Genomic DNA, 12,657 nt, shown 5'->3' with positions numbered 1-12,657 from the left:
GTAAGGATGAGTTAGGCCCAATACTCATTTCTAAGAGATCAAACACCCTCAAAAAGTTGCAGCCATACCTTGGTTCCTACCTCATTGATGTTTTTGGCTTTGTGTGACCAAATTCTAGCACAAAGACACGATGGAACATAAGAGTCTTATTCTAGGACACGTTACATGTATTATTAAAAACCTGGATTTTGTTTGCGGAATATATTCTCTGTCAGGAATAAATTTATTGAAGATTATTATTTTTGTCAATTTTCGTATCAATGATTGATTGTGGAGTTAATATTACACTTCATGTGGATATGGCTGAGAAATTTGTGGCAGGACTACCCAGATACTAATAAAGTAATAAGATCACGATGTGGACTCGGTATGTTTGATTGAGTTTGCATCAAAGTCTTCAATAAGTTATATACATCACTCAAAATAAGCATTTTACATAGCAATAATATATATAACACTTGATCAACTTGTTCATGATAGAAGTTGCCATAACTGAAAGACTTGAATTGTACATATAATAAAAAGACTTAAATGCAGTTTTGGCCCCCCAAGTTTTATAATTGCTTGATTTTGGCCCTCCAGGTTTCAATTGCTTGATTTTAATCTTCTAAGTTTCACAATTGCTCGATTTTAGCCCTCCAAGTTTCAATTGCTCCATATTGACCCCCAAGCTTACCTCATTTTGCATTTGCTAGCCCCCGTTGAATATTTTGATTAAAAATTGGTTATGTGACATTTTAAAATTAAATATGTATTTAAAAATAAATAAATAAATTACAAATTGTTTTTTAAAAACTAAACTATAAAATATTTGTTTATTATATGTAGTTTATAAAATAATTTTTTCATATAAAAAAGTAAAAAAAAAAAAAACTATATGAACTATTTTTTAAAAACTTTGTAAACTTTTTTTTAAATAAAATATAATTATTAAACCTTTTATTAAAAAAAAACAATTTTTGATACTTTTTATAAAAGCAAATATTTGTATTTTTTTATATTTTTTATAATTAAAACATTTTTTAAATTTGTTTAAAAAATGTCACATGAGCAAATTTTAGTCAAAAAAGTCAACGGGGGCTACCAAATGCAAAAGGGCGTAAACTTGGGGCGCCAAAACCGATCAATAAAAACCTGGAGAGCTAAAATCGAGCAATTGTGAAACTTATGGGGTTAAAATCAAGCAATTGAAATGTGGGGGCCAAAATCAAGCAATTGTGAAACTTAGGGGCAAAAAATACATTTAAGCCTAATAAAAAACATGAGACAACAAACTAGAGAGGGTACAATTACCTCTATATATAACCAATGAGGATAGTGTGAAGAACTATATATGTTCTGGACTGAGTCTGGAGTCCAATATAGCTGAGGAAATTCTCGGAGCAATGCCAATATGCGGAGTAGTCCACGAAAACTTTTCACTGGTCAACGTTCACAATATCCCTGCATATTGTAACGGCCGACCACCAGAATGATGATCATTAACGACTCATCATGGCTCTCCAGCCGTTTTCTGAAAGTCATTGATAGCATTGATGAACATCAACTGTCTTGGCACAACGCTGGAGGCTATATATACTCTACTCATACAGTGGAGTCAGGTACGCATTCGTATTCACTTAAAACTTTTGCTTCATACTTAACTGACTTGAGCGTCGGAGCACCTGCAGGTACACAACCCCCTCCCATTCACCATAACGAAAGAGGAGCAACGGCGGACGCGGTCATACGATCAATATATATGAATCAAAGTCATGAAATTGATATGAATATGTAAATACTCCCTCCGTCCCAAAATAAATGACCTAGCTTACCACATTCACGTTTGTCAATGCATAACTTTAATCATTAATATATTAAATTATCTATTATTAAAAATTATAAAAATTATATATTTTGAAATTACTCATCGAGACAAATCAAACGTCATCTCATATACTAATATTTGTATATACATATTAGTAGAAAAATACAATCAAATGAGATCATATGAATAGTATAAAAAGTAAAAAATATGTCATTTATTTTATGACGGAGGAAAAATAACACACAAAATGCATGTAGTATTTTTTTAGTTTTGATGTTGTAACTCAACTTATCTAAAAAAGTTTATCCAACTTATATAATCTTCCCTTCAAGTGTGAGTCCGTTCACTCTAGGCAGGGACGGATCCAGAAAGTTATCGTACCGGGGGCCAAAAATAGTAGTAATATATAATAAAATTAAGAGAAAATAGGATATGAACCGACATACAATAACAACCGTTTATTTTGCCAAATCACTCTACTACACCCCACTTTAAACACTTTTTTTTTTCATCGGATGTTGGTGTAAAATTTTTTTTGTCAATCAAATACAAATAATCATATCCTTTTAGACAGTAGACAAAATAAAAAACACTACCAAAATTCACACATAATCGCAAAGTTTAGAGTTCAAACCAAAATAAAACTGTCTTTACTTAATTAATGTATATAATCTATGCTAATATAGAGTTTATATGTATATTCACAATATCATTATTTTCCATACATATATAATTGGAGCGGGGGAATGTATACATATAAATGATGAGTGAGAGGGAGGGAGGGGGGGCCTTGGCCACTGCCTGCCCCCCTCTATATCCGTCCCTGACTCTAGGATATGCTCTCCCTCAAGCGAAAGCTTTTTTTATCCTACACTTGTACTGCCGTAAGCCACACTGCTCCACGAGACTCGCCGCCTGACCACCTTTGTCAGGAAGACTTTCGATACCAGAAGTCAGTTCAACCTCCGTCGAACCATCGGCTCCGATACCACTGTTGGCACATTAAGACAGGAGCGTCTCTGAGTTTTAGGAGACTCTGTGCAAAATTTAAAAGTGGCCCCTTAATAAAAAATATATAATTTTTTTTAAAAAAAATTATATTTAAATTGTATATAATATAAAAAAATCATTTTTATTCTTGTAATCATATAAATTATCAATATTAAACCAATTGCATTAAATCAAATAGAACAAGAAATACAAAATAATTATTTTTGTATATAACGTCAAAAAAGAACATATTAATCTAAGATTAAATTTTATGCAAAGATTAAAATGGACTAGAACTATATTTCCGAGTATAGATAACTAATCTATTGATACTCATATGATATTTTATGAACATTAATAATATATAACTATTATTTTAGGACCTAAAATTTAACCTATTAATATACATCTGATATTTTATGAGTATAAATAATATATAAGTAATATTATAGACCTCAAAATTTTGAGTTGAGACCCTCAAAATTATGAGGCCCGATTCGGTCGCACTTCCCGCACATGTGTGCAGGCCGGCTCTGCATCAAGAGGGGGTAGCTGGGAATCATCTGCATTGGGTTTAAGAACAATCTTATAAGTGAGTTGTACACCATACTTTTACCCAAAACCTTAAGGTGTTAGGTTTATGAGTTATCTAATTTTTTTATGGAAAATGCTAAACAGTGCCCCCGGGGCACTGTTTAAGGAGGCAAATATAGTAATATGACATTGAACTTTGTGCAGTCAACGTCTCGAAATTCTAAAAAGTGTTATTTTCAATTTAAAAATTTCCTTTTTTGGTTTCCTTAACCAGTGCCATGAGGGCACCGGTTAGCATAACCTTTTTTTATTTTTTATTTTTTATAAAAGTGGCGGATAGTATAAGTGGAATAGTGGAGTATGCACTGTGAAATTTGCTGACATGGAATCCTGCAAAGTTGTGGCTAATATTTTCCATTTTTCATCCACACAAAATATTGAATGGCGGGCCTATTGAGGTAAGTATTATGAACTCTTCTGAACCACAATGTTGATGGCCACTCTTTATTGCATAATCAATATTGAAGAGGCAAACACATGGGTTGCTTTTGCCGTATATATACTTTGTCATTTTACTTATCTTTTGCGTGCATACTTCAAAATAGTTTTCTTTTTCTTCCAAAGAATTTCTTTATCTCAAATTATAAGGAAAAACACAAAAACAAAAAATAAAATTTCTCTTATAATAACTATTCTTACTTATTTTCATAAAATTAAATACAAATTGCATTTAATTTTTTCTCTCACCATTTTTATCAATAAGCAATAACTAATGAAAATGATTTGTGTATCTTCCCATGAAATTTATTTCAAAGAAAATACAAAAACACATACTCCAAATTATTATATTTTGATTTTTCTTAATAAATATGATTTTTATTTTTCCCTTATAATTTGGGACGGAGGAAAGATCTAATTAATATCTGATATGTTTAATTTTCTGATATATCATCAATGTAGTTATTTCAGAGTTATTCTTACATAGGCATTAGGCACACACGTTATTTCAGAGTTATTCTTACATACATAATTTATAAAAATTAAAAGATAAAAGAAATTGATTAATATAAGATGTCACTAAATTATTTATCTTTCGTTACCAAAAAGAAAATTTATTTATCTTTAAATTTTTTCAATATGCCTAAATAAAATTAATTTGGGTTTTTGTCCAAGTTAGCATTTCTCATTATTTCATCTCATATTTATCAATTTCACGGTTACCAATTGATCAATTTTAAGATTGATTTTTTATATTACGTTGATTCCATTACTAATTGTTCATTCAATTTTACATTAACCAATTATAAGCTTACCTACATATTTGGTCTCTTATGTTTATTTTAGGTTTTAATTTGGTTCCTTACGTTTAAAAAGTATCAATTTGGTCCCTTACATTTATTTTAGGTTTCAAGTTTGTCCTTTCCGTCAATTTTGTCACATGTGGCAGCCAATTTGTATATGTGGACAGACACGTGGCACTTGGACACACTGACACGTGTATTGTTCAAACAGTGTTAGTGACAAAACTAACGGAAAGGACTAACTTGAAACATAAAATAAACGTAAAAGACCAAATTGATACTTTTTAAACGTAAAGGACCAAATTGAAACCTAAAATAAACGTAAGGAACCAAATATGTAGTTAAGCCTTTTTAAAATTGTGATACATTCATCTACTAAATTAATACTACTCCAATATTTTTGTTTAGATTTTTAGAAGACACTGTTAAAAATGGTGTACTCTGTCAAGAAAAAAAAACATAAAAGTTGTGTATCAAATTTAATTTTTGATAGACAATCATTTGTAAGACAATCTTCAACGGTGCATACTTATTTTTTTAAGTACTAGTACCTAATAGGTACTCTTATTGGAGCAAAACACAAAGAGTACCTAATATGTACTGGTTCTACAATAAGAAGTGATACCTATTTTGTTTTTGTGGATCTCATTTATAATGATGTATAGTTATTGGTGGAATGTATTATTTGTGGGATCCATTTATGACTTTTTAAGAGATTTGAGTTGGAGGGATTGAATACTTATTAGATACTATTATTAAAAAAATTATATATGAATGATGTATACACGTGAGGTCCAATTAAGTACTCTAAAATGAGTATCTCCATTGTGGATGCTCTAATTTCTATTTTATATTTAATAATGTTTAAGAGCTGTGTTTTTATTTTATTTTTCTTAGATTACAATAATTTATTTATTTTGACAAGAAATAATATTATATATGACCCTATCCTTTGTCATTTTTTTCTTTTCAGATAACCACATCTTTAAGCTTCAATGTCATTTGAAAAATCCTAAATATTTACATGGTTCAAATTTGCTGTTGACTTTAGAACCGAAATTAAATGTATGATCTAAAAACGTCTATGCCTAGTAGAAATTCAAAGTGAGAAAGCTTTGGCCCGTTAAGACACGGAAGGGGGGAAATGTTATACCAATCCACACACATATACCACAGTTGATTTTTTTTTTTAGGCATCACAATTGAATGAATGATAAAAGTTAGACATTCATTCAATTATATATGATATAATTTTTTGGAATTTTTTGTAATCTGAAATTTTGTTGGATCCTAGTATGCTATTGTTCTGGAATGGGACTAAGGCTTGGCCCAGCGTCGACCACAACCCAATCCACTAGGACATTGAGGAGCACACTCTAATCCATTCACGACAAACACGCATGTGGGACCATGTGCTCCTCAACCGAGGACACGTCATCATTAAAGACTTGTCCCTTATCTTGATAAGCGAAGCGGCTTTGACGCATGGTGATGAGCATGAACTATTTATCCCTCCATTCAAGGAGAAACCCTAGCAGTCATCCATTATGGGTGGATAAACTCGGCCCATAATGGAGACCTTTGGCCAACCCGACAAAGGAAAGGGCTGTAGGTGATGGCGTGTTCTGCTTCTTATCTAGACAGGGGCGCTAAAATTGTTCCTATTGGGTCGTGCATGGCAGGCAACTGGTATAGTTGAATAAAGACGGACCTCTTGATCGAGGCATGTTCTCTTAATGGGCGGCAACGCTGAATAGAAAAGGGGTCGAGCTGACTAATGAGTTTTTAGCTTTAAAAAAGAGGCTCTCTCATGTGAATCTAACATGACTGGCTATATATATATATATATATATATATATATATATAAGTATATCCAAATTAAGATGAGACATAACGGACAGTCAAAGGCCGCTGCGGGATTATCATAGGAAAGCCCGCCCCCTCTAGCTAACATAGAAAGCGCCAGGGGCACTATATAAACCCTCCTCCATAGAAGTATTGGGTACAACGTCCCTCTCCGTGGATTGATCAACTACGAACGTGATTGCTGGCCATCTGACTGTCTGATCCAAGTAAGATCAGCTATAAGCAAAAAAATTTCTTCAAGATTTAAAATTTAAATTTATTTTAATATAATTAAATATAAAAAATTGATATGACATTAAATAATTGAATGTGTATCGAACAAAACTTTACAAAATAATAGTGTTCAGATAAACCATTATTAAATCAAAATTAGGGATGACAATTTGACTCATACCCAGCGGGTACCCGCAAAAAATACCCATAATGGGTAGGGTAAAAACCCGCATTTTGGGTATGGACATGAGTATGGGTAATTACCCACAAAAATTAACGGGTATGGGTGCGGATACGAGTACCTTAGTACCCACACCGTCTCATACCCACGTAATATATATTTGTTTATTTTATATATATTATTATATAATAACATATGTATATGAATTTTAAAAAAAATACAACACTATTAAACTATTACACATTTTGAATAAAAATGTTTATTTATAATATAATACAAATATAATGTGAATATGTCAACAAAGAAATGAACTTTAACGTAAAATTTTTGTTTATAATTTTCATGAGTCAATATTAAATTTTTTTAAAAAAATTAATTATATTAAAATGATATGATATTTCATAATTGATCGATTTATTTTTAGCAAAAATGCGGGTAACAGGTACGGGTATGAGTAAGTACTCATAGGGTATGAGGATGGGTACAAAGGTTGTTATCCGGATATGGGTACAAGTATTTTTTTAAACTGCGGATATGGGGATGAGTATTATAGTACCCTACCCATATCCTATCCATTGTCATTCCTAATCAAAATAGATATAATCAAAATAGATATATTATAAGTAAATTAGAATATATCATGAATTGTTATAACCATTTATTTTTTCACTATGCATTTCTCAATTTCACCTTATTTTTATGGCTTTAGATGTATGTGATGTGATGTAATTAGTTTTCCCTTAAGTTAGTTATTTATGTTTATAATCACTCTTGTGCCACAAGAGTATTATACATAAGAGCAAAAGGTGCATCAACTGATCCTACCCATAATACCCCATCTTTTTCCTCAATATCACTAATAGACCTTCTAATTCCACTTCTATGATCTTCAACAATTTCCAACACATCACCCTCTTCACTTAACCTAATTGCCAATCCACTACTCCCTTTCAATTTAGCCAAATATGAATAAATTTTTGTTATATCCAAAGGAAGAATTACCAACCCTTTTCCTATCCAAGGATATGATAAAATCCATTGTATAAATTTTTCTCTTTTTGAGTATATTCCAACCCAAAATCCACCTCTTGGACTTTGTTTTATGTTGTCCACAAAACCTGGTAGATTGGCAAAAACTTCTAATGTTCCAGCTTTTAATGTTTGTAACCAATACCTTAGTATTCTACAATTTGTTGTCTCTGCTATTAGAATGTAGTTGCCATCTTTGCTAAGTGCTACTCCATTTGCAAATGTGAGATTGTTTAGAAGAATAGTGACTTGTTCACTTTTTGGTTCATATTTTATTAGCTTCCCTGATTTGTCTCCACTTAGGATTAGAGACACATAATTCCTGCATTTTATGAGACACACATTATCACAACTTAGAAATTATTATTGCATCAATCTTTATCTTCATGAAACTTTAGGACCAAAAAGAAAAGTTAAAGATGGAGGACTTTAATCATTGTTTTACAATGTAAAAATAAAGAAAAAGAGGTCCTTAATTGAAAATTCACTTTACTATGGGAAAAGTTATTCCAAAGTTGTTCATGCTCATGTGCACTTTTGGATTGTGAAAATTAAGGATGTTGTGTGATTTCAATTTGTTCATGCTCATGTGCACTTTTCAATGTCCTTCTAAAATACGGAATTTTTACTAGAAGCGTGTTTTTTTTTTTTTGTCAAGTTGTTTAGTGGCCGGAAATTCTAATTTTTAAGGTAAATATGTAAGGTGTCTGGGGTTCAACCCCTACATATATAATGCAATATCCTAAGTTAAGCTCACCACGGGGACTCCATAAGCGTGTTTCTAATAGTGTATATTAACATCTTTGAATATATATGAGACGGATTGATTTTTTTTTCACTACCAGTATTTGTCCCATTGTACCGCCTAATATGGTTCGGGGCAGTTTTTGCATCAAGTGGTTCCAGTTTTGGTGATCGAACCGTGGTCCTCTCAACAAACTCCGGTGTCAATCACCATTGAACCAACTAACGATTGGTTGGATTGAAAAAATCTTTTATATATATGCTTCATGGTATGACTAATTTATTGTCTACATATGACCAGTGTAAATATAACTTAATTCTAGACTATAAGTGAGTGTTGTATTACCTTCTCTGGTATTTAGAACTGCTGCTGGTAAAGTAGACTGCTCCAGTTCTTTGATCAATGTCCAAACTGTTTGTAAATGCCAAAGGTTCACCTTCAATTGCATGTGATGTGATTTTTCTCGCAGTGCCACCATTGGGCTCAATAACAACTAGGCCCATATATGCATCAGCAACATAAAGTTGGCCCGATGCTATGTTAAAGCAAAGCCCAAGTGGGCGCCCACATATGTGCTCTTTCTTGGGATGATCCTTATATGGACCTCCACATTCTTCATCATCACCATCACCTCTGCCAAAAAACTTTATAAAGTTTATGCCACAACAATTAAATTGTAGATAAATTAAGTTAACCGACTCATTTTATTTTCGTATATAATTTTAATCTAAAAATTAAGATACTCTAAAAAAATGTAAAGTGATGAAATTAATGTCTTTTATGTTTGTTCAATGATTTAAAGTTGCCTAGAGTCATAAATATATCGGTCTTTTTTTCCCTTTCACCAACAGTTTAATATGGCATCAAGTGGTTCCAGTCCCCTCTCGATCGCAGTTGTGGGGGGTCGAACCGTAGTCCTCCCTACTAAGTTCAGCGATTGTAACTTATATTTTTAATCAAAATTTGATAGACTATCCAATGTTCATCACATGAAAACAAAATGAGATTTAAAAATGTTTAATATGAATTTTATGGCTTATAATCAACATTGTTAGGAAAGAAAACCAACAGGATTGCGATTTAGAATTCAAAACTCCCGTCTCAAATATTTAGTTCTTTTAGATTTTTACACATAGATTAAAAACTGATAAATAGATTTTTACACATGGATTAAAAATAATCACTCGTTAGATTAACCTATTTCTCCTTGATCATTGGATTTGAATTTGGTGGTTAGGGAATAAATGTATGACAGTTCGACACATACCAATGCATAAACTATGAATTTTCTCCTCCACCCCCTTGTGTTTCTTTTCTACCCCCATTCTTTCATTTCCACCTATTTTGCACGGGTACTCCGTTTTAGACAGAGTACCGGTACCGGGTACCGGTACACGTATGGTACTCCCATGGTACGTACCCTCAAAGTACCGAGTTTTTTTTTATTTTATTTTTTCATGTGGGTACTCTCAGGGTACACATGTGGTACATATTTCATAAAAAATTATTCTTTTTTTTTTGCAACACTTTCCGATCCCATTATTTTTTTATTTGTTTATTTTTTTAATAAAGATTCACTTTAATTTAAAATTAGAATCAATTCAGTCTCCTTCCCTTTTTATTTATTTTTAAAAGTATCCGCATAGTCTTATTACTACTCCTAATTTCCTAAACGTGTAAACCACAATATAACTACTTTTAAAGTTTCCTGTTTCTTATGTTTAATTATTTGTTTTAAGAATATAATTTTATTACTTTAAGTATATAACTATATTAAAAAAAAAATATACGAACGTACTCATACCTTAATTTTTCTAAAAATATCGTAGCAGGTACCTATGCAATATAGGGCTCCACACACCGCACGTGTCTTCCCTCTTGTTGCCTTAATTACCCTTTCTGGACTAACATACGTCAATGTATCCCCATGACCCCATCAATATTTTGCACGCAAACAACTTTAACAACGGTTGTACACTAGTTCTTTCTTCTAAACCTAAAAACTGCCAAAATTGCTTTGCAAGTAGTTGCAACCAAACATTAATTCTTTTTCGAGCTTACTCTCCAACCTCACATTCATTTTAAATAATAGGATAGGATTAGAACATTAGGATCCAACCATTTGATCTCTAAAATTAATACAATTTTAGAAATAAGTGTGACATATTCATTTTTTTTATGTTTAGATTAAAGTGATAGAAAATATTTATTATTAATTTTTAAATATAAGTATATGAATTAAATTATTTATTTGTTCCTTTTTACAATTTTTACTATAATTATTTTAGGAGACGTTTAAATAAGTGGACCTTATATCATTTTTTGACTTTGAACCATTTTGAAAGGTTGATATTAAATACATTCATTATGCATATACCCTGAATATAACAGGCCCATTTACAGAATTTCTGGATTAATTATTTTCCCATACCGGCAATCTCCATTAATTGACCATATATCATATGAGATTCTCAAGTACCATAATATTAAATATATTTTTTATTATGGTATTGTTACGAAATATTTACTTCTATTAAAAGTTGCGGTTTGAAACCAACCTGCTGCATATATATATATATATAATGAAATATCTTATCAACTAAGTTAAGTTTACGAAACAACGATAACAAATCTATATCGGATAATTTGTAAACACACAAGGTGAGAAACACCGCCGACCGGAACATCCATGATTACTATTTTAATTGTTGGTAATATTAAATATTTATTTATAAAAAAATAGAATAAAACGTTGAGTTTCTTAAAATAAAATAAATAAAAACACGTGGAGCATGCATAGAGATAGTGTGAGAAAGAGAGGTTGAGAGGGTTAACCTGTGTGAAGAAGTGACGGCAAAGTCGACCCAACGACTCTCACGGCAGTTCCATTTGATAATTCGACCGTCAGAAACGCCGGTGTAAGGTCCTTCACCGTGAGGATCGAAAGCGAAACTCTCTGGTCCAATGGCACCATTTTCAATCGGAACCATTTCGTATTGCCAAACATCGGAAACTCCAAAGGTTGATGTATCTGTCACGTCACGGTTATAGGCTAACCATGCAGTCACGACAACTGCCATTGCGGCAACAGTGAGGTGCATTTGTGACCTCATCGCCAATGAAGAGAGAGTTTAGGGGAGAGTTTTGAGACACTAATATATATCCACCAAGATTTTCTTGTTTTGTGCTGCTCAAACTCTGCATTATTTTATTTATTTTTAAAAACAAAGGTATTATTATATATTGTTAGTCTTGAACTTTGGGTAGTTAGTTTTTTAATAACAAAAGTTAGTATACGACTAATCGTTAGGTAAGTGATGATTGAAGTTGAATTTAATGGGAAGAATCACAGTTCAATTTTTTGCAACTGTGATCGGGAGGGGTTAAAATTAAGTTTGTCAGAATCGAGTTTTTATGTCAACTCATTTAGTTTGAGTGGAATCAAAACGTAAACTAGACTCGTAAACAACCCACTTGGGTTGGTCTGATGGTATTAACTTGGGACCTTGGAGTATGCTTATAGCTTTAAAAATGGATCGAACTATCGGGCCGGCCCATTAGCCCTATATTTTTACACGGGTCGGGCTTCAAAAAAAGGGTGTTGGGTCTTATCGGGATGGTCTAGACGGGTCGGGCTTTTTCATGGATCGTCATGGTCCGTCCACGAGCTTTTGGGCTTAAAGAATTAAAAAAAATCTATAATTTTTTATTGTTATATTTTGTTCATATTTTTATGCATAGATTCATATATAATATTTTTTTAAAATTATTTTTGTCTCTTTATTGTTATTTTTTCTGTTTTGTTCCTATATATCTATAATATGTTTTATTCATATTTTTGGCAATAGTTAATATGCATAAGCATTTTCTTATGTATGGTGCATAAGTCATTCACAGCCATCAGATGATTTTACACATGTAATAATCATAACTAAAGAACTTTATATTTTTGCTTGCTCAATTTCGGCCACATTTTACATGCGATTCGATC

General features: G+C 31.9%; 1 protein-coding gene across 1 annotated transcript; it reads right to left on the bottom strand.

Annotated features, from left to right (window-relative positions):
- Positions 1–7,528: 7,528 nt before the first annotated feature.
- Positions 7,529–11,857, bottom strand: LOC123890032 (protein STRICTOSIDINE SYNTHASE-LIKE 2-like). The gene is made up of 3 exons (XM_045939572.1): positions 11,502–11,857; positions 9,012–9,299; positions 7,529–8,243 (listed from the first exon to the last, which is right to left on the bottom strand). Exons 1-3 carry the CDS (start codon positions 11,777–11,779, stop codon positions 7,658–7,660), a joined length of 1,152 nt encoding a protein of 383 aa, XP_045795528.1. The 5' UTR covers positions 11,780–11,857; the 3' UTR covers positions 7,529–7,657.
- Positions 11,858–12,657: the final 800 nt, after the last annotated feature.

Source organism: Trifolium pratense, linkage group LG6, assembly GCF_020283565.1.
Source record: "Trifolium pratense cultivar HEN17-A07 linkage group LG6, ARS_RC_1.1, whole genome shotgun sequence".
Lineage (NCBI taxonomy): Eukaryota > Viridiplantae > Streptophyta > Magnoliopsida > Fabales > Fabaceae > Trifolium > Trifolium pratense.
Note: the sequence above shows the minus strand (reverse complement) of the source record. Positions and strands in the feature narration are given on the sequence as shown.